We start from the raw sequence: 24,718 nt of genomic DNA on the forward strand, positions 1-24,718 counted from the left end.
AATGCTCGCCCACACATTGCAAAAGTGACTCGGCTAAAGCTATTGGAGCTAGGTTGGAAAGTGATACCTCATCCACCGTACTCTCCAGACTTGGCACCTACGGATTACGCATTGTTCAGATCGCTAAGTAATGCCTTGAATGAAAAAAAGTTCGATGATCAAGCCCATCTACGACAGTACATAAGTAGCTGAGTTTGGACACGCCGCGAAATCCTGTAAGCAGGCAGACAACACGTGCGGGTATTGCGGCGACTTGGGGCACTCGGACAACGAGTGCTCAAAAAAAGCGGAGCCCCCCCGATGTGCGACCTGCAGATTTTTCAAGAAGCCCCACAATCACAAAACAGGTGACCTTGAATGTCCTGCCAAGAAACAGGCTGAGCAGAGATACATAAATTCTATAGATTATGAAGGCGCCTGCTGAGCGCCACTTCTAAGATCGCTTCTTGACTTTACACACAAGGTATACATACTAGGTTATATTTATATTTTATTTATTCTTTAGCTTCATTTATAACAGATCAATGAATACAACTATAATTAGCGATTTAGATACATTTTCAATATCACCTACCTATGTATCCTTACGCTGATGCGATAAAGTACAACTGTTGACTCATCAAAATGCTAATAAGCAATAAGTATTACATATGGCTTACCATCTTTTTTTTGCTGTACTTTTAGAATTATGATAGTTTTAAGTAGGTAACCTACTCTATTTATAAATCTGTAATGTAATTTATTTATTTTTTAGTTGAATACCTATGCAATGCACATGATATTATCAAATAATTTCCCTGTTTTAGTTTGTAAGTTATTTTTTCTGCCTGAGATACAGGATCTCCCTAGTTCAGGCACGGACATGGTGAAGCCTATTTTATGTTAATATAGTTTATGGCTTGTTTATAACTGCTATTTTTGGTACATGAATAAATGTTTTTTTTTTTTTTTTTAATCTAAACCTAAGAACTTCTTCGCCGAAGCTATTCATTCTTTACCAGAACGATGGAGACAAGTAGTAGATAACGAAGGCCGTTATATTTTTGATAAATGATTAAAATAATAAATTAAATAAAAATTACAATATTGGTTATGATTCGCTCATTACTTTCTTACCAACCCAATATTATCACTCGAAACTTAGAAGGACATTAATGCTACTATTTGGGTATGTCATATGGCTTTTCGATTTGTATCTCTTACAAACAATTAACATAAGTAGGTATATCGTTTTATTATTATGTAAGGCATTCCGCCTCTTGATATAGGATTCATAAATAACCATAAATTACACTTTATATTTATAAAACATATTAATTAGACCTCCTTTATGATTAATATGTAATAATATATGCGTTATATAAATATGCATAACCTTTAAGGTTAACAACAACTAAATAAACAAACATCCAGTAATTGACATATGGCTAATACAAGAATATTTGGAATGTATTTATTTATGATTATTTACATCAGGTAGGTGTTTCATGAAAGCGTATTACTTCCCGATTCTCATTATACAAGATATTATTTTATAAAGCCGATTGAATCTGATTTCCGTGTCAACTGCCCATCACTTGATGGCTACAGTTGATATTACAAAAAGTCGTCCGGGTACGCATACAGTAACTTATTAAGTATAATATTTACATGAAGTGTTACATTATTGTTATATACATAGCTAATCAGTAAATCACAGCTCCTGATTGAAAATGTCATATACCGAGTGAACATCGGTCGATAAATTATGTTCTTATTGTGAACCACTACAATACCTGACGGGTTCCGAGTTAGGTGTAGTTGAATTATTTAAGTTAAAAAGAATCGCTGCATTTTTTTCATATTTTTCAATTTGAATATCTCAATTCCGTCTGTCGTATCAATTAATTAAAATTATTAAGGTAAAGTTGAGGTTTACGACAAGAACAAAAGATTCGATCTTAAAATGACTAGAAAGGTATATACAACCTTCGCATTATAATCACATCTATTATTTACGAGACAACTAAGTCATCCTTGACAATATAGCGTCATTTAAAAAGTGACAGATTTTATTAATTGATAAAACCTGGTAGGCAATTATGGTCGCGCGATAAATGATAAAGTATCTGGCCGTCCCTATCGCACTTACTAATAGTGCGATAGGGAAGGCCTTATATTTTATCGTCTATCCCGCGACCATGCTACCCGTGCTGCCGGCGTAATATGCTTCCAATTTTATCACTTATCCACGTGGATAAGACATCTGTCACTCTCACACTGACATAATTGCCAAAGCGTGACAGATGTCTTATCCACGTGGATAAGTGATAAAATTGGCAGCATGATACGCCGGCAGGTCTTGCTGTAGATATTTTATAATCGACATATTTATAATAATAGATACCATCTGACACCTTTTAAATAAAGCGTAAGCACATTTAGAGGATTCACAATCTATCAAATTACGATTAGTTACTATTTTTTTTTAACTTGAGATCACTTCTGCTTTGGTTTGGTAGGTGACTGTCTTATTCGCGTTTCGTTTAAACGATGGATGCCGACTGTCACTCTCCAGGCTCACTTCACTGGACTCGGAGTCCGGACAATAGGGCACAGAGTCCGGGCACGCGTGCCGGTCGAAGCACGGTATGGGATTATCGAAGGAATGTTCCAAGGTTCTCATGCGAAACGAGTCGGGGTGGTGCCTCGAGTGGCGTCTGTTGGAGCGCGGGCGCGGCTCCAACGGGTCCCGGCATCAGGAGCAGCGCGCGCGCGGCAGCCGGCACGTGCCCGCGCGCGCCTGCCGTCACAACCGGCACATCTCGTGCTGCGACACCGACGAGTACATCATTGTGGACACTGGATACTGCAACACCAATACACACTGTTTATACATCATAAAACTTATCACACATGGTTATTATTTCTGAATGGTACACCGTCCATTTTTTGGAACCCAAAAGTAAAAACATTTTACAATCATTCTCAGGAAACTACATGTCCAAATTAAACACAAAATATACGACATGCGTCTATCAACACTGCATATAATTTACAATTATGCAGAGACGAGTTTTTACTCCATTCAAAGCCGCGCTTATCTCGGCATACATTATATTAAGCTGTTAAGTAGTGCTAATTATTATATGTACATAGGTATGTATCTGTATGTAAGATTAAGTGAATATTTAGGTCGTGCATAAATGTACTAAGAAAGGGCCATTATTATTGGGGACGTTGAAAAGTGGTTTGGATTGGACACAATATGAAAATTTGAATACGTCACCTTATTGTGTTTATTTTTTATTCGTAAAATGTACGAATAATGGTTAAGAAATATTTATTTAATTATAAATTTATTGGAAGGAGACTGGTTATGGCAGCGCAGCGTTTTTCATATAATAACCACATGCCGTACTGGGTGAGCTATCCTTATAAATAATTGGACATGTCTGACGTCATATTACACGGCTCACTCTTTCTGTGCTATGATCAATTGATCATAACATAATACATAGTTACATACATACATACATCTTAAAAACAAACACATAATTAGCGCCATCTACAACAATGACGAATTCATGAGGCGTTAGGTATGAGGAGTTTGAAACTCTTGATTAAACTCTGATTGAATAACTTTATGTCGAATAAGTTCTACGAAATTTGGTTAAAGTAGTTCTTACTGTATTTAATGAAGAAAAATAGTTCACTATCGTTTATTTTACTCAGGTCCACATTATCGAACTTTAGCGTAAACATTTATGTAAGTCGCAAGGAAGCTAGGCAAATGTTTGCCGTGAGCCCGTTAATCTGGTGACGGCGCGGGTGACGCAATCATGATGCGAGATCCCAAAGACTTGCGGCCTTAAATTGCCTATTACAATGCCGTGAATGCCGTGATCTAATAGCGCACAAGTTAAATTGACTAATTTCGTTTGGTATCTGACCCTCAAAATTCAACAGTATTTCGAATGATTATTAAACGAGTAGAACCTCTTGAAAAAAGTTTTTATAGTGCTGTTGTTGTTACACTCATTATGTAGGTATACATACATTCGTCAAATATCTTACGATAAAATAACAGGGACGTATTGGGCTATTCTGAAGCTTATCACAACACGTAGGGAGTTCTTAAAATAAGATAGTTCTGAAGAATCTTGGTCACATTGTAATTAAAATTATATGGTTGAAAATACAAAGGACATCAAAATTACTGATGAAATAAAAACACATTGCTCCAGTAAATAGTGTTAGTTGATGCTGAATTCGTGACGAGCATGCGATGCTGAGGACAACGGTATACATCTCAATTTGAAACAGTGACTTAGTAGGAATACACAGAATTGCAGAGAGGGATGTTGAATTTGAAAAAAACAAGTGCACATAGGAAAGATCACGACGTTTAAAGGCCAGGCGAGGGACATGCTTTTAGCAAGTCCATGCATTTATTATATCCTTTCGGAAGAAAATAAGTACCTACACTTAGAAATTATTGAGTTGCTGAAAATTATCCAATAAGATTGTGGTTACTTTGCTGATTAGACAGTCCAAACTGCCGGAGAACTATTGGTACACTTTATAATTTGAGTAAAATGTACTATCCGCTAGCAGATTAAACTCTTATCGGAAAAATGATTAAATTATACTTAATTTTTATTGTGATATTTTTGTGAGTAAAACGTAGTAGTTGCGTTGTAGTGTCACACCAGGTAAATGCTAAGGGAGAGAGTTACATGCATTGTAAGTCAATGTGTTGTTAGATATAATAAATGCTGGGCAGAACATGGTGCAACTTGTTAAGTTATACAAAGTCCACACGTACCTCTACAACATCTGTATTGATGAAGTTTTTTCTCAGAAAACTCATCTACTGAGTAAAGTTTATTTGATTGTCTTCAGTGATTCTTTTATAGACATTTCATTTAAGTAAAGTTAGATAGTTAATAGAAAAAATCTCAACAAGGCACTTGGAAATCTGAAGGAGAAATGTAGATTGTATGTATATTAGAGTGGAGCCGAGTTGCTATATGTAAGTTTGTTCGCAGGAGTTTTGTCTAATTTGCTGAATCCCGGTTAGTTCGCTCGACGAATAATAGCGACGAGTTGAGCGGAACTGAAAGTAAAACAACAAAATTTGAGAAAAAAAGCATAATTATGGATTTGCAACTTATCAGAAAGTTGATGTGAGTCAACATATTATGTTAGTTTGGCTTCGATTGTGGGTGCAGCAATCGTTAAAGTTTTAGGTGTTTTCATTCGCATATCGCAGTGGACATGTTGTTATATAAAACGTTAAATGTCTCTTCAAATACTTTATTACTTATTATAAATATCATTGATCCAATTCAGAAACCAGATTAAAAGAAAAAAAAAACATGTTTCCCTTTTCGTGTGTACCTTAATATTGTGATAGCCAGGGCAAGTTACTGAACAATTAATGTAAGAATTTGTTCTTAATGTAAGATCTTATGGAGAAGCTTAATTTGTTAAGCTTCTCCATAAGATCTTTAGTTATTTATTTATTTATTCGTATGGCATATATGTAGATCTTTAGTGTAAGATTTATCTATCTTTAGGTATATACACGAAAACACAACAAAAGCCTAAGGCCCGTGAAATCAAAAATTTAATTTATAATAGTTAAAAGTTAAAAAATTAATATTGCAAATATCTTCTAAGTAAGTAGTACGAGTAAGTAAGGTTTCTTTTATTTAAAAACGTAAGTGATACATAAATTTTAATTTGTTGAATAAATTGTCACTTAACATTTAATAAAAAGGTTATTAAATAAGTAATGGGTACCTTGAAGTGTAATTCAATATCAACCGCCAACCTACAGAAATTCGATTATCGTTTAGGCACTGGTCCTACCGCGAGCTGGTAACTATGAGCTATCGGCTATAATAACGAACAAAAGATAATCACTCCCGTGCAAATAAAAGAGACACGGCGATGTTCATAGTTACTCGCCCAGCGGTGAGCTATCAATATCGCCGTGTTTCTTTTATTTGCACGTGTGTGCTTATCTTTTGTTCGTTTTTATAGCCGATAGCTCATAGCTTACTAGCTCGCGGTGGGACCAGTGCCTTAATCTGCGTATCCAGTTGACTGACCACTTTTATCCAATTAAATCGTATAGTTTGTATTGTATTGAAAATTAAAAAAAAAACAGGTGAGTGTGTAGACCTAGTTTGGCCTTAGACAAACACCGATACCGATGTCATTGTGTTACGCTAGAAAGAGACTGAAATAATGGGGCACACTTTTTCCTGATCTTTACTGGCTGAGTTGTGTTTGCCAGACTATTCCTATTGGTGGCCAACTGTGGCCACGATGGCGTGATCCATCATTACCTAGTAGAGTTTATTGAGTTATAGTAAGTAACTACAGGGAACTTGTTTAAATCGCTGAGGCAAAGTGTAATTTTTTTTATACATACCTAAATAGTATTTTTGAGATCAATACAATTACTTCTGGAATTCGTCAGAATTTGACTATTATTTGTATATTTGTCTAATACCTAAATGTTTCCTCTGGTTGTTCGAGTATTTTATATTTTCGAAATGAAAATATATTTGTACCTGTGACTGCTTGGAGCGCAGCTGCGGTTGGTACTTCCGTCGTAGCTTGCGCGGGCAACAGACGCACAGGATCCTTAGGAAAGCCCTGTAACAATCAAACAAGTTATTTTACAGACAACATTTACTCAAAGTGGATAATGGCACTAGTGACCTAGCGGCCACTTTCGATCGCGATTGCAAATATCTGCATTAGCATCTCCGGATCTGACGCTAGTTAATTCTAGGGTGAAATAACCAAAACTAAACAGTTAAGTACTCCTAATTTTGACAAGCTTTTGATTAAAAAGCTCCAATTGTGAAGGGATTCATACAAAATGCGATTTTGGCACGACGCGCAAACTGTATACGACCGCTCACTCACAGATGCGTGTGTGGCCCAATTGTTTGGGAATTCAAATGTCATCAGTGGCGAAGTATTGCCCCGCGTTTAAGAATGATACTCCCGGGCGCGTGAAATAATTTACAAATAAAATTATTTACATGTTTAGACTTATTGGTCCTCTTTTGGGGGTCGGTTATTTAATGGTGAGATTTGACTTACGTACAACATATCATTTGCCAGACGCTATTTTGACGCTATCTTGAGCTAATTTAACTAATTCCAATTGGACCTAGTTTACCATCTAGGTTAAAAGGCCTGATAGCAGGCTTTCTAAAAAAATTATGCCTACGCCAATTCCTAGCGCGCTCCAGGCTCCGTAGAAAAAGAAATTCAAATTGAGAAATGTATCTCATTTACTTCATTATCTTAGGGTAATGAAATCCAGTATGTTCTTTATTGACATAAATAAATGGTTTTTAATTCCCTCTTCGAAGCTTGGGCCGTTAACAAAGCATTAAAAGGTTACCGTGTTGATTCGCCCCCAAAATCACGGCGATAAGAGAAACTTCCATCAGATTCATTTGGAAATATCATCAAGGAAGAAATTGAAGTTGGCCGTAGGCAAAGACTCCATTAGCATTGTAATTCCTTTTCCCTTTTCAATAGACTTTAGGAAATTCGATAAAGCTTTAATTAAGTGGCGGTGAGAGTTCCTAACAATGAGTAAGAGATACAACTTCGTGCGACTTGAACACTTATATCCCCTCGTTCCGGCCGATTGCTCCTAAAATGACGGTATTTAACCTATTAACGACTTGATTACAGCGGTCGAATTAAGATTAAATGCTTAAGGAGAGTTGAGATGGAATTGATTAACCAAAATAATCATTTATTTAAACGTATCGTGAATGTTTGCGAATGCATGAAAATAATTGTTCTCCTGACCATTTCAGATAGCCGCTATAGTTTCCTTAATTATTTCTGCCATGTTCCGCTTTGTTTTTACAACTTATAATAACTCTTGTCAGATAAACATATGTTGATAATTATGATGGTATATAGTTACTGCCTTTTATTATGAGAAAATTTTTTCAAAGTAGTGACGATATGTTGATAATTATGATGGTAGTGATTATAGAAAAATCTAATATTGTCTGGAGAAGATACCTACAGTGCATTCGTGTTCATATTGATTTAGGTACTCAAATATAAACTATTATTAAAGTAGGTAACTTCATATGAACATACTAATGCTCTTATGCAGTTTATTTCTAATTTAAATTCCTCTTTTCTTTAAATAAAATTACCTCTTAGTTTTTCGTAGCTGTATAATAGAGTACTTTACGATACGATTTCATAATTCACCAGAACATAGCTGTCGTTGAATTTAGTCGGTTCGTTACCAGCGACTCGGGACAAAGTCGACACAATTTGTTTTCATTAATTTATGATTTGTTGTCGAGGTACATTAATTCTTCTTGGTTTACTCTTGCTTGATTAAATTGCCTCGAAATTCGCGACAAACGAGCATGGTTTGCGTATATAGGGTAGGTATGTATTATTGTTTCAATAAAATAAATATATCTTTTGGCATTACTTTAATTATATTTAGAATGAAGAATATGAAGATAATTATAATGATATTTACATCAATGTTCACAAGTAATATTATGAATGAATGTTCATAAAAAATAATTACTACGCGTTTCCAATATGTAGAGTATGCAAAGACGACAGATAGTCGTATTCGTCATTTACAGTGTCGTGCATAGATCGTTAAAACTCTACATAAAAATGTCAGTCCCCGCCCGGCGCCCCGAGCACCCACGCATACGATATAGCTCTTAAAGTATTGTTATTAGGAGGCCTTTAATGGATATAGCGTGGGTGCGCGGGGCGCCGGGGGCTGGCGACGTCGCGGGGGGAGTGCGAGCGACAGGGTGAGGCAGGAACAGAGGGGAGGCCGACAAGTCAAAATACAGGAAATAGTGCGAATCTCACGAAAGTTATTCTAGAAAACTATTAAAAAGTAAGTGCATGGTCGTAGAAAAAGTATTGTATGCAACTCGTGGCGTCTTTATTAACAATTTTCGGCTTCGCCTCAAATTGTTACTCACGCCACTCGTCTTTTTTGACCTCACTTAAACGCCAGTTGCATAAAATACTATTAAAATTATAGTTTTGTACATGGTGCTGCATCGTCCGGACGTACCTTGTAAGTATAATTTAAGTAAATGTGGATGAAAACATAGCTCTATTTCTGACTTTACGACACGGACCGATTCGAATAACTAATCTTACGCAAGATCTAGCATCCAACAGAAAGGGACAAGTCATCATTTTCCTACTTCTCACTGACTGAAATGTTATGCTTACAACGGTACATTATTTGTTTATACGGTAAACTACAGATGTAAGTAGTGCGAAAAAATTTGCCTTCGTATTGTTACGGAAACGTACGAACGTGTCATGCTATTTCAGTCAGTGTCAGTACAAGATGTAATACTGACATTGACTGAACTAGCATGACAAATACAAACGTTTCCGAAGGAAACCCTTTTCGCACTACATCTGTATACGTTAGACGATTAGAACATAAATACAGTACGTCACTTTTGTCAGTTTTGACACTGATGTATCCGATCCGTATCGTATACATAGAGGTAATATTTCTCTTATCTTAAAGTTCGCATCGGGCTGGTAGCGGGAACTCGACCTCATGAATATACGTTTGCGTTGTCGTTATATATTAGTACATAGTTTGCCCTACAGTAGCATTTTATGAAATTAGGGGGATGGAACAAGAAAGATATATAAACTTTTCTAGTGCGGCCTCAGAATATCCTATAATCATTATCATCACTATCATTATTCATAATCATCGCCCTAAAATAAGGTTTCTTTTTCTGCTTTTAATGATTGTTTTCATCAGAAAAATTGATTATCTACTACCTATGCAATGTCATCTCGAATAACCTTTATTTTATTTTTGTCGTCTGCCTGATGGAAAGCGGTCACCGTAACCTATGGACGCCTGCAACTTAAGGAGTGTCACATGCGCGTTGCCAACCTATTAGACACTTGTACACTCCCTTTTGCTGTACTAACTGAATAATGTGATGTGATTATAATTTGACGTCATGTTAGCTCATAAATATTGCAAGCACATCTATAATTTCAACTCATTCGGGGCTCACCACATGCAAATTGTTTTTCTTCTTTAAGATTATTATTAAACGCTTCTTAAAAAAAAAATAACATACCTATAACAAAGTACCTGCGACCTAAAATTTAACAAGAATGTCCAAATTGTGTCAATATTTTTTTCCACCTAATCCTGTTAGCGCGGCACCTTTCGGGAGGGATGAAAAGAGAACAAGCTCGTTTATTATTTTTTTGTTTCATAAAAATTAAGAAGATTTTGAATATTTCGTGTTTATCATAATCATAACACGGATATTTAATTAAAATATCATCCTTGTTTTTAAAAATGATTGCTCTATCATTCCAAAGGTATTTAAGTAAGTGTTACAAATTTAGTATTTGAAGATCTGTTTACCTTCAATTCTCCTACGTGCTTTAAAATTGCTCAGTTACTATAAATTGAATGGAACAGTATATAAATAGACATTGAAAACTGCCTATAACTATATACCTAACTGGTGTAGCCAATTAATGAGTGGGAATAAAAGTATATGGACATTTTCACTCGCTTTATATCGAATTATTCTCATCTTCAGTCTCACTCGACTACATCATATTATGCTAATTATAGAGGTATTACTTACTTACATCTGGAATTTTAACATGAAAAGATGTATTTGTTTTAGACCTTTAAACGTGTTGGCGTGACAAGACGTCCTTTACAAAGTTATGACGACAAAATAGTATTTTATGCAACAGGCGTTTAAAGGAGGTTAAAAAAGACGAGTGGCGTGAAAGATGCCACGAGTATTTTTTTACTCAGTTAAACATCGTTGCATACAATACATTTTCTACTATCATGCACTTAGTTTTTAATAGTTTTCTAGAATAACTTTCGTGAAATTCTTTTTTTTTTAATCAAAAAGGCAGCAAACGAGCAGATGAGCCGCCTGGTGAGCAGTCATCGCCGCCCATGGACATAAGCAACATCAGGGGAGCCACTTATGCATTGCCGACCTTTAAGCACCCTAAATACCTGCTTCTTGAAGAACCCCATATCATATTAGCGCAAGGGAAACACCTCAGAAGGTAGCTCCTCACACACTATTTCCTGTATTTTGCACTGCCAGCGCAGCTGCCCAAAGCCATCCCCCGCCGGCTTACCACGCACGCACGTGCGCAGTATCGTTATAACAATGCGTTGCCATGGTTACAGAGCCAAACAATGCGTTTTCAATTTTTTCGTTACTGCGCACGCGCGTGGGATGCCGGTGGGCGCTGGCTTTGGGGAATAGACTTTTATGTAGGGTTTTAATGATCTATGCACGACCCTGTAAATGACGAATTCCAGTTCGGGAGTAGAAAAACGTCATTAAATGTATTACAAGGCCCATAAACCGACCGCAGTATACTATTACATAGTTTTCAGCATTGTTATTTTGCATAATAAATGGTAATAAGATGTTCTCTAAGCTCACTGATCACCGAGGGAAATAAATACGTAAGTACGTATTGCAGGAATCCTCGCCTTTAAAGAGGTAGACAAGACCTACATATCATACTTTGTACGTAATTTACTTCGAACATTTTTATTTAAAGCTACCCAGTGGTTTATGTATGTAAATAATAACAGGAACTTACTTTTCCCACCCAGACCCATGAGCTCTTTCAATCAATAAAAGAGTAAAAACGTCACCAATATTTCATAACATATATTTGGTTTGTTCGCTTTGTTGCGGAATAGAACGTTGTGTAGAAAATGTAACAAACCAAAAAGCAATTGCAATATTTTTCTCAAAAGTTTACCAACAAATAGAAATGCTCACTTGTTTATTACGATTGGTTATAGTATTTTATGCAACTGGCGTGGCGTGAGTAACAATTTGAGGCGAAGCCGAAAATTATTAATAAAGACGCCACGAATATTTTTTTACTCAGTTAAACACCGTTGCATACAATACTTTTTCTACGACCATGCACTTACCTTGAGGGGGTCGTACGAAATCCTCGAAAAGTGCATTCGGCGTTTAACAAATGCTGCTCACATTTCTAAATTAAATGAAATAAAATAAATGGAGTTATTATCTTAAAGAGTGTGTCTACAACTTTTGACTATTCAGAATCTCTAATTATTAAAGGTATAATAAATAAACCCACGCAAAATTGACCTAAAATGAGAAAAACGTATGTCGCCGTTTAGTAAACTTTGTTAAAAAAATTCAATACTTTAGTTATAACATTAAGTGATTCTAAAAGCCAGATAAATGGACTAGAAGTTTTGAGGTTTTTTATATTTTTCCTCTCAAAGGCAACAAAGAAATTTTACCTTAAATTTAAACTATCGTAAAATTTCCATACATTCGCCATTGCTGTCAGAATTCTCCTTTCGATTAGATGCCGTGAGCGGCTCGTCGGAGGCAGACGTGTCGCCGGTCGCTCCGCGTTGACAATTAAATTTGACAAATATTTTGACAGAAAATAGTGTACGTACACGAAAAACCATACCAGTGTAAAACTGTGCTCAAAATAAATAGGGTAAATCAAATATGTCAGGTGGAGATCCAATCTCATTTAAAATTTAAAGGTGCATGGCTTGTGCATAAAAAATAAATAAAAATATATCACATTATCAAAGAAAATAACGAACACAACCGAATGAGTATAAATGATTTCATTCTAGTTCGGTTAAATTGAAAAAAGTTTAATGTTTTGTTTTACTCATTGGAATACATTTTCATTACGCTGGTATTAACAGTACGTCATTTTAAAAATATATATGACAGTACCTACGTCAAATTTTGTCAACCAAACTTCACAGGTTGTATGTAAACAATTACAATTTAATTTATTCATACATATTCAGATACGTATTAATCGATTCTTACTTAGAATAGAAAAAAGGGGAATGCGAGCGGGTATAGGTATAGTGCTTCTGGTTCAAATTTAATTGTGTATATAAAAAAATGACTCAATTTCATTAAAGATTTACTCTGTGCATACCGCGAACACGTAACCGTAAGTTGAAAACAATAATAATTATAAATCACCTAAATACATCGTTGTTTACAAAGCGCTTGTTTTGAATGGCACTTCTCCACTCAACTAAACCAAATATTCATGGAACACCAGCTGGTGACCAGCATAAATGACTATGAACAGCCGTGCAAAAATATCTGATTTTCTATAGTGGGCCATAACATAAGTATATGACGACATGTTCCCGGCAAAAATTTGTGATGCTCCGTGACCGGCAAAAACATCGTCTCTCTTTCTAGCGTCTCGCGAGCGTATAGCGTCGGGCCAACTGTATGGAAAAAGACGCCGCGTCAGCGCGGCTTAGCCATACAGTTGGCCCGACGCTACGATCGCAAGACGATAGATGTGGGAGGGTCCTTATCCGCATACATATCTGATCGGGTCGCTTAAAAATATTTGATTCTTTATAAAAACCTAAATTACACTTTCACCCGCATAAATATCTATCCATTATTAAAGCAAATATATATCTTACGGGCTAGAAATCATTAATATGTAATTAAAGTGCAATAATAAACCCTACCTGGTTGCCTTACAGCCGTAAATTGTATGAGGTGATTTGACAGTTCACGAAAACGAGCCTTTATACAAGCTTTATAGGTATGTTAGTTTGAGTCAAAACGTAGAAGCTAAATTTGACCCACTTTCCGGTTTCCAATTGAGCTGAAATTTTGCACACCTAAGTATGTAAATCAAGTGACAATGCAATATTATGGTATCATGGAGCTAATCTGATGATGGAGCAGAAAGGTGATCATAGGAACTCTGTTATGAAACGTCGTATACCCATTGAGTCAGGGGTTTTTAAAAATGTCTCGGAGAGCAATAAATATTTTTTTTGCAAAAAAAACTTATTATAAATTGGGAGGTGTAATTTTTTATTATCTCTTACATAGCATTAAGACGAAAAATCGACCAAGAGCGCGTCAATGTAGGGTTTCGTAGTTTCCGACATTTTACATAATGACAATTTTTAGGGTTCCGTAGTCAACTAGGAACCCTTATAGTTTCGCCATGTCTGTCTGTCCGTCCGTCCGTCCGTCCGTCCGTCCGTCCGTCCGTCCGTCCGTCCGTCCGTCCGTCCGTCCGTCCGTCCGTCCGTCCGTCCGTCCGTCCGTCCGCGGATAATCTCAGTAACCGTAAGCACTAGAAAGCTGAAATTTGGTACCAATATGTATATCAATCACGCCAACAAAGTGCAAAAATAAAAAATGAAAAAAAAATGTTTTATTAGAGTGGGGGCTGAGATTTTTTAAATTCCAACCCCAACGTGTGATATATTGTTGGATAGGTATTTAAAAATGAAAAAGGGTTTACTAAGATCGTGTTTTGATAATATTAATAGTTTCGGAAATAATCGCTTGTAAAGGAAAAAAAGTGCGTCCCCCCCCCCTCTAACTTTTGAACCCTACGTTCACAAAATATGAAAAAAATCACAATAGTAGAACTTTATAAAAACTTTCTAGGAAAATTGTTTTGAACTTGATAGGTTCAGTAGTTTTTGAGAAAAATACGGAAAACTACGGAACCCTACACTGAGCGTGGCCCGACACGCTCTTGGCCGGTTTTTTTTTTTTTTAATTATAAATGGGCTTACTCTTGACCACAGACTAGCCAAAGGCAAAGACGTGGCCTACGATGGAGTGAGCTCGCCCAGAAGATGCCTGTTCACTCTTGACAATTTAATAAATACCGTAATTTGGGGTGAAAAGGGTTCCGGGGGTATATAATATTATTATATTTCTTGACATATTCCTTCTATTTTCCGCAATCAAAGTAGGAAAATAATATATTATGTTTTTTTTTTATTATTATTATTGGTATTTAGGACAACAGCCGTAAATATTCAACTTACATAGGTATTTTTACATAGTCTTAGGCCAATAACAGTTATCTGTTGAATGAAAAGTATTATACACAATATGTTACTAAAAAAATGTGTTACATATTTAAAATTACAGTGAAAATGTGCAAGCCACACATTTTTATTTACAGTTTCATGTCTGTCAAAGTTGACGTTCAAATTTATTGGATTTTTACTCATTTTAATCATTCATTATCCTTTTGAATGTGTATACACTTCTAAAGTTTATGTATAACAGAAAATCATAAGACATATTTTCATTTTTATAATGGTTTTCATGAAGAAAGCGATGCAACTGTGTTGGGGAATTTTTACGGGATGAATAAATATCCGCGGCCTGAGGGGTGAATGGGATCAGGAATGGGGGGAATCGGGTCGCAAAGGGGGTGAATAGGTTTACGAAGGGGCTGATTAGGGTCGGAAGAGGGGTGAATTGGGATGTGTGGTCAATGCTTGTCACATTGTATACAATAACTTACCTAAAGTGGTATTTTTATGAATGACCTCTCTGTATATGGACGCAATTTATACGTCAATGTATTGCTTCGTAGTTAGACTAGATACAAGAAATTAACACTTAGAAATGTTAATCACACTTCTGTCTACCTCCACGTTTCTACTTAAGTCCGCAAAAATCACCCATGGTTGCTATAATATAGACGGATTACTTTAAAATAAAAATCATAAGTATGAAACTATACAACTAGGGAAGAAATAAAATTATTTTATTGAATCATTTTTGATTTGTTCTTTTTCAAGTTTATATAAATAATACATTTTCAATTCGCTCAAAGGTTGGAAGAGATCCCTTATAGGGATAAGTTCGCCTTTGTACATCATAACTATACTGTATTTTTATGTCCTAACTTGTCTTATGTACAATAAAGTGTTCACATACATACATAGGTACATATATTGAAATAGATATCATACACGAAAGAAAAAACGACAAGGCCCACGGTGGCTGAGCCGGGAATCGAATCCGGGTCTTCAGCTTACGCAGCTAACGTTATTACCACTAGGCCACCAGGCCAGGTTAAAAAAACCGGCCAGATGAGAATTTATTTTCGCACAATTGTAAAACTAAATTATTTTTACTAGTTACCTCCAAAATACCAAATAAAATTGGGCTACATAGTACATCGTTTTCTGAAGATTTTGGGTTCATGGGGTCGGAACGGGTATAACTAACGTAATTTATGGTGAATTGGGCCAAAACCGACTTTTGAACGTCGATAGCCGTTTTTTTATATGTGCCATGCTAATTTTTTACACAAAAAAATCTTCCGGCAGTGTGAACTTCGGTTTGTCTTTGAAAATATGTCGTTTTATTTAGTAATTTTCACTCACCCTAACGTTGGAGTGAATAGGGTCGAGAAGGGGTGAATAGGGAAAAGGGTTGACTCTTTCGGATTGCGAACAAAATATGACCTGTCACGAGCGTATTATATTTATTTTACCAAAAAATAAGGATTAAATATGTTATGAGTGGTCGGTAATGAAATCTACACATATTATGATAACCCTTAACCAACCTTTATAGTTAGATGGTGCTCTGACGCGGTGAATAAGTAAGTATGGTCGTGGGCAGTGCGGATAACGTGTCAAAATATAAGCATAGTTTATTGCTATTTTTCATGTTTAAATAAACTTATAAACTAACGTAGTGGGTATTAAAGTAAAAGGTTCACAGTGAATATTAGGTTGCCAGAAATGTGTTTAGCTATACCATTGTATTGAATTTTGTATCATAAAGTCAAACTAGGTATTTACTACTAAGTAATGATTTACTCTGTGGGGTGTTTTTGATCACTTGCATGGGGTAACATTGACCATAATGACACATAGTTAATTATTGTCTGATTTTGTCACGGTACTTGTTGAGGCTGATAATTTGATCGCTTCTTGTGATAAATATTGAAATAATTGCAAAAAAAGTTGGTTTTTCGAAGATGTTAATTTTTATTCTTGATCAAAGTAACCCCAAAATAGCGTTAAAGAGTTGTAATATTTGACTGCGAACCATTTTTTTTTATCTTTTCTTGACATAAAATACTTTTGTAAGGGATTACATTCGATTATCATTAAAAAAAATATATAGTGTATCAAAGTAACCCCAATGTCAGTTTATGTTTGATCACATCGTTTTTTTTCTGCGTACATTATTTTATTTATTTATTTATTTATTTATTCCTTATCGCACATAAAAAAATAAGTACAAATGGTGGACATAATGCCTTAAGGCATTCTCTACCAGTCAACCACTGGGTTAAAAAGAAACATTTCATACGTGCAGGCATTGTGACAGAAAACAATAATCCTGATATCACTTATTTTTGAAATAAAACTATGGAAACGGATTAAATCGCGTATAATGAATTTAAAATACATCCCGACGTTTCGAACTCTTTACAGCGTTCGTGGTCAACGGGTGACTGAGGAAAAATTAAAATGTGCAAAAGCTACCCACTTACAAGAAATATTAACGAACCATGACCACAAATAATCTAGATTTCTAAGGCAGGTTCACACACTATTAATAAAGCCAGTTATACAATATTCAAAAAATTTTTACCATTACTCTGTTAAAAAATAATTAACCAATTAATCTACACAAAATTGACAAAGAAACAAACTGCAAATGTCCAACACCATACAACACAAATGCCTCACAGCCTTCGTCGTGCTTGTTCCATTATCAGATGTACTACTGGATCCCAAGCCGGTGGTAAAGTAAAGCCATCCTCTCTATTAAAGTTTGGATATTTCTTGATCTCAATGGCCTCTCGCAACATTCTGGGTATATATCGCTTCTCCTTACCGAAGACAATATTATCACTTATTTTGTTACCTTGTTAGCTTTTTAGCAGGAAAAGACTGAAAAAGTTGATGGTCCCATTTTTTTCTTCCTTAGTTACGTTACGTTTAAATTCCCAAATTGGTCAATGTAACCCCAGTTTACGGTAGACACCGTCAACCTATTCTAATAATTCTCTTTTTATTTGAAAGAAAATTCGTTACGATAATATGTATATAAAATATGCAATCTAAGATAAAAAATGCTTTTCATAATTATAGTTACAAACTTAGTTCAGATTTTTTTTGTACAACTTTTAAAAATTGTTCTACCTATCAAGTTCAAAATAATTTTCCTAGAAAGTCTTTTTTCTACTCCCGAACTATTATTCGTCATTTACAGGGTCGTGCATAGATCTTTAAAACCCTACATAAAAGTCTATTCCCCAAAGCCAGTGTCCGCCGGCTTTCCGCGCATGCGCGCAGTATCGAAAAAACTGAAAACGCATTGTTTGGCTCGGTAACCATGGCAACGCTTTATAACGATACGGCGCGCGTGCGCGGGAAGGCTTTGGGCAGCTGAGCTGACAGTGCAAACCTTTGCGTCAAAATACAGGAAACAGTGTGAATTTCACGAAAGTTATTCGAGAAACCTATTAACAACTAAGTGCATGGTCGTAGAAAAAGTATTGTATGCAACGGTGTTTAACTGAGTCAAAAAATACTCGTGGCGTCTTAATAACAATTTTCGGCTTCGCCTCAAATTGTTACCCACGCCACTCGTCTTTTTTGATCTCCTTTAAACGCCTGTTGCATAAAGTACTATTTAAAGTTCTGCTTTTGAGATTTTTTCATATTTGAGAAAACAGCCCTTATGGCCTGAAATACGGCATACGGCAGTGATATTGACATTGACATATGCTTTTTCGTATTTTGATGGTATTTTGACTGCACTGTATTTTTTGCCATGCTAATTTGAACCTTATCTCTAAGCGATGTTTTTTAATTTTCAGTTACATCACAGATGTGTATGACATGACATCTAGGTATTTTTCCATTTAAAAGAAACTACAAGGGGCTTTACAGACGTGGCGACTGCAACTGGTACAGGGCCTAAGCCATAATTTAAAATTATATTGTGATTTTTATATGTATTTGTGGTTTATTTAATACTAAGTATGAGTTTCAACATTTTCAACTCAAGGAACTGAAATTAAGAGAAGGGACTCGGAAATTGGGTAAGATAAAGAGTCTGATGCAGATGCCGATGGCAGTATTGGATAAGATAAGATATGCGTCGATATTCCCTGTCTTTCTTTGTGTCTCTGACATGACTGCTGCTAGCTGTACTCTATTCATTAGGTTTTTGTTTTATACACATACTTTATTTTTGTATCAAAATAAATGATAAATTGATAAAAAACCTAACGACCAAAAAGAATAAAGTACCTATCTGTTAGTCTTTAATACACCCCGCATATACGTAATGCACAGCACAGGCCTCCGAAGACCGGCAGGGCAATCATGGTCGCGCGATAAATGGTATAACATCGGGCCGTCCCTATCGCACTTACAAATAGTGTGATAGGGCTGATGGTTTATCATTTATCACGCGACCATAATTGTCTGCCTGGAGGTATCGGCCTTTAGCCCTTCACACACGTCTTTGAATAATGTTTGCGGGGATAGGCAGGCTGACGATTTTTAATCTAAGTATAGAAAAGTAACGCAAAATGAAGTGCAAAGTAATTTGAAATACACCTAGATAAACAATCAATTGAATAAGGAACGTTATCTACATATTTAGGTAAATTTAAGTCACATGAGACATGAACAGAGAAGGAAAGCTAGATGATGCGTATTTTTTCTCTGTCTTCTTGTATGCTACCTTTTTTACAGTTTTAATTTCTCAAAGGAGGTCAGTAGTTGACTACAAACTCAAAATAACACTCTTGAAAAAAATTAAGGGTCACTGACCTTTCACAGTAAATTGAGGTAGTGTGAGTGAAGGGTGTTTGTGTGTGTAATGGGGTAATTTGACAGATTCTGAAAATTCTCCCTGCTCTACCCCCTCTTAATAGTTTTCTAGAATAACTTTCGTGAAATTCGCACTGTTTCCTGTATTTTGATTTGTCGGCTCCCCTCTGTTCCTGAACTCACCCTGTCACCCGCACTCCGCCCCGCCGCCGCCAGCCCCCGGCGCCCCGCGCACCCCCACTATTATCCATTAAAGGTTTACTAACAATGCTTTAAAAGCTATATCGTATGCGTGGGTGCGCGGGGCGCCGGGCGGGGGCTGGCATCTTTTATGTAGGGTTTTAAAGATCTATGCAAGACACTGTAATCGACGAATAACACTACGGGAGTAGAAAAAATTATATATCTACATTATTTTTGTATTCTATTTTAAAACAGATGCAGAAGAGCTTCAGACTTTACAGCTTCTCCTAATTAGCGTATTAGTTACCTATACATTTTTTTTTACATGTTATAAATGAGCTTACTCTTGGCCACAGACTAGCCAAAGGCAAAGACGGCCTATGATGGAGTAAGCTCGCCCAGACGATACAATATTTAATTTAGTATTTTTTTCTAATATATTCGAATCGATTTGACTAATAAGCCTTCAAGAAAAAAAGCGATTTTTCATATAAAAAGTCGGCATTCCACTCGAATCCCTCAGATGTCAAAGTATCTAGGCTATCGCTCACTTTCAGGCGATCCTTCTGTTCGATTGTCTCTCCTATGTATGACTAGAAAAATTAAGTTTAACTATAAATTAAGTTTCCATAACATTCATTACAATAAGGACTACGTCTAGTTCGAATGAGACGTCATTTCATTTTAATGAATGGAGTCAATGAGAGTTCTGGTAAATTAACGGCACCTCGGTAAACAGTAGAGTAATAAAGGCAATACTATAGTAGGGTTGCTAGTACGAGTAAGTACACTATTTTTTCCATTAACTTTAATGAGTTTTTTTAACATTCATGAAACTGAAATATGTACACGAAAACACGGTGTATATTAGTAGCATAGTAATATGAAAAATAAATTAGAACATTAATTGTTAATAAAATAATCTAACGTTTTAAAAGTCTTACAATTTAACAGTTTTTACTTTTTTCCCCGACAACTACATTACATAATAATTTGAATTATGAAATTGGACCTATTCACGTACAATGGAGACGCTTTCGTCTCGTTATACTTTTATAATAGGACCCGGGGTGCGAAATTGACATTTTTTTACTATCGTAGACATCACCGTCCTAATTCTTCTCTTTGGATTTTTTAAAATTTACAATTACAATACAGCAACAGTGTCAAAATTAAAAAAATAATGTTGGTTAGATTTTGTTACATTTTATTGTTATACCGTTCTAACACCGCCAAATAACTTTAAAATTTATTTAAAAATAAAAAATAAAAATATTGGGGACACCTTACACAGATCAACTTAGCCCCAAACTAAGCGAAGCTTGTAATATGGATGCTAAGCGACGATATACATACTTAAATACATACTTATATACATAGAAAAACATCCATGACTCAGGAACAAATATCTGTGCTCATCACACAAATAAATGCCCTTACCGGGATTCGAACCCAGGACCGCGGCTTAGCAGGCAAGGTCACTACCGACTGAGCCAGACCGGTCTCACACCCATGTACATGTTTTTTCCAAAATCTGTAAACGCCAATCTTCATCAGTTTGAAATAAATGGAATGTCTACTTAGACCGTTTTCGCGTAGCAGCACGGGATCTGGTAGCTGCCCTTACTGACCCGCTATCAAAATATTTATTTATTTATTTAAACTTTATTGCACAAAATATACAAAAATGTACAAATGGCGGACTTAATGCCAAAAGGCATTCTCTACCAGTCAACCATAGGGCCAAACAGAGATTCAATACAAATGGTGCAGAGAGAAAACAAAAAGGTGATTTACTAAGAAGAAAATATACCCTGTATATATCTTTTTAAAGCCAATATTGTCGAAAATTTGTTTTATTTTTACACATTCGACCAGGAAATAGATTTTTAAGTTATTTGGCGGTGTTAGAAAGGTATAATAATAAAATGTAACAAAATCCAACCAACATTATATTTTAATTTTGACACTGTTGCTCTTCGATTTTAACTGTCAAACTTATATGACTGACAGATCATTAAATAAGGCTTTTTTAGAAGTACCACTTAGAGTGGTCGCTCCTTCAGAAACTAAAAAAATAATTATTTTGTAATGTTGACTTACTTACGTACTTTTTGCAGAAATATTATAGTTGGAGACTCAATTTTCTTCCAGGTTATAAGTACTATTTAGTTAACCAAAATGAAAAAAAGATTGTATGATAGAGTTAAATAATTTTAGAGAAAAGTCATATTTCATGAATTTGGTTTTTTTATCTGCCGGCTGAACCACTGGGAATTTTTCAACAAAACTTTGCACAATCGTACTACTAAGTGTAAGTAACTATAGAAAAAAAACCAGCTTCTAATCATTAAAGGGCATTTTTTCTTCCCTTATCCTGCTACGGCCTTTACTTTTACTAATGTCTGGATTCTATGTGGATGAGGAGATCCTTAAAGCTCCCTCTGCCCCTATTGAAATTGCAAAGTTTTTTTCTGCTTCAATGGATTTTAACTTTTTTTACTGTGGAAACAGCGGAAAGGATTTAAGGGTTGTGCAAATGTGCAGCTCAACCAAGGGATACGTCGAAGGTAAATTATAATAGTTCCAGACAGAGGAGTTTTGAAAAGGAGTAGGGCGTTTTAAATTATAATACGTTTGATATACATTTAATTTGCAATTTTGAGGTTAATCTTAAGTGACTTCATCGATTCAAAACTTGATTTTTGAAACTGATATGACTACATTTTTTTAATATCATACACTCTCAGCGAGATTACTGAAAGAAGAACCCGAATTTGGAACCTCTACGGGACCATTATTATAGGGCGCGTTTAAGTTCCGGTTCATAATTAATTATGTGTAAAAACATAACAAATACACGGCATGAAAATTACATGTAGGTATATTTTAATCGTGTTTAGTGCCAACCCTATGAACGTCGTCGGCCTATCGCCCCGAGACGGCTCTGCTCGCTCGTGGATAATGAGTATTTACATACTACGCTTACTCGCCTAGTTACCTTCAATTCATTAGTTCCACCTCTAATGTACCTAAATAGAAATAAATTGCTCATGCAATGCCAGAGTGACACAACGAATAGATAAAGTGAAATACTTAATGAAATACTTATTTAAAGAGCTTTTATTAGTATTTGTTTGTTGGTTGGTTTTCAACTCAAACAAAGATAAATGTTTACATTAGGTACTTAATATAAGAAAAAGTTGTTCTTCGATTTGTTTAGGTAGACCTTCGGTTTTACAATTCATCCCAACCCAATTTATTGTTACAATAAAATCGTTTAAGGGGACAATTCGCTCGACCTTATTTAATTATAGGTATTATAACACAAAAATCAGGAATAGATTGTACATGTTTCAACAGTCAACAATAATTTGTAACTATTTAACAATATAAAATATTATAGACTTGATGACCAGTCTAGCTAAGTTGGTAGGGTACCTGCCTATGAAGGCTATGGTTCTGGACTGAAATTCCAGTAATGGCATTTACTCGAGTGACGAACTCGGATGTTTGTTCGAAATCGGAATTCTATAAGCACATACTCGTAAATATCACACCTATATATATGTAACTCATTCTTCATAAGTACTTACATCACAATCCTTATTGATTAAGGTATTTATTTGGGTATTTAGAGGAACAAATAGGAGACAAAAAATGGAAATTTAGTTTTGTTTTAAGCAGCTTACATGGAACGCTTGCTCAAATTTATTTCTTATTTTTAACGTGAAGTACAACCGTACTACCGTTAGTTTATTTGAATTCACTGTGAGTGGAGATTGGTTAATCTTTAAAGCATAGGCGGAGACGTAGGTTGAAACAACTGTTGCTGCTACTTATACATATAATGTTGCTAATAAGTTAAAGATGTAGGTAAGACATAAGCAGACAATATTGTTCATTATTTTTGCTATTTGTAGGTATTTTTTTTTCATATTCAGAAATTGTAATAGTACAGTCAGCTGCAGAGAAAAGGAGAACCCAGTCCCCTGCCATACAAATTTGTATGGCAGGGGGTTACTGTACATTACGATACAAGTGAAGTGTGAAAAAGGATGTCCGAAACACCGAAGGGAGCTACGAACTTCCTTTTCGCACGTGTTTCGTCTGACGTTTTTCAGTACAGGGTGGCTAGCCGAATGGCACAATCGCTCACGAAACGCTCACGAAACGAAGCGCTAGTAGATATCTATCTCTATCGCGCTTGCGTATTGGCGCGACAGAGCCAGCGGCGTATCGCTTTCGTTTGGCGTCGGAGAAATGCCATTCGGCTACGGGGCCTGGTGGCCCTCCGAAGTTTATTCGACCTGACGGAAACACAAGCCTCATGCTTAATAACACGTAAACTAAAGTACTACAGTAATTTGCTCAGTCCAAAGAATGCATATATAAGTAAGTATGTATTTAGTACAAAATTTGTATCGGAATTCTGACCTTTCCAGGGATTGAAGGTTAGGTTAGAGGTTGCTAGGTTGAAAGCCAATTTAAATCAGAATTATTCAGGCATCTGCTTGTTCATAATGGCTACTATCTAGCTACAATCAGGGCCGAAGGATTCACGCGCTGTCGACAAAGGAGCAATTATTAAAGTTATGTGAGCTATTATCTCGTCCCGATAACAGTATTGAATAGCAAAATAACCATAAGAGAGGGAGAACTGACGTGCAAAGTAAAATAGTTAAGAGGGCTTTCGTGTTAAAAATAGTGAAATCGCAACCGAGCGCTCGATCATACTGTGTGTGGTATCAAATTAAAGGGCTTTGCGAGTAGTTTATAAATATATATCACATTATAGGACTTTTTCTACTTGGTCTAACAAAATATGAG

At 35.7% G+C, this 24,718-nt stretch overlaps 1 protein-coding gene across 1 annotated transcript in view; it reads right to left on the reverse strand.

Moving 5' to 3' along the window:
* Window positions 1-2,598: 2,598 nt before the first annotated feature.
* LOC125225520 (dopamine receptor 2-like) overlaps window positions 2,599-24,718 on the reverse strand; it is a 57,341-nt gene continuing 35,221 nt past the window's right edge. The window contains exons 2-3 of the mRNA XM_048129277.1: window positions 6,567-6,651; window positions 2,599-2,848 (exon numbers count right to left, since the gene is read on the reverse strand). Coding sequence (XP_047985234.1) covers window positions 2,789-2,848; window positions 6,567-6,651 — 145 coding nt within the window. The 3' untranslated portion in view covers window positions 2,599-2,788. The remainder of the gene's footprint in view (window positions 2,849-6,566; window positions 6,652-24,718) is intronic.

This window comes from Leguminivora glycinivorella, chromosome 1 (assembly GCF_023078275.1).
Source record: "Leguminivora glycinivorella isolate SPB_JAAS2020 chromosome 1, LegGlyc_1.1, whole genome shotgun sequence".
NCBI classification, from domain to species: Eukaryota; Metazoa; Arthropoda; class Insecta; order Lepidoptera; family Tortricidae; genus Leguminivora; species Leguminivora glycinivorella.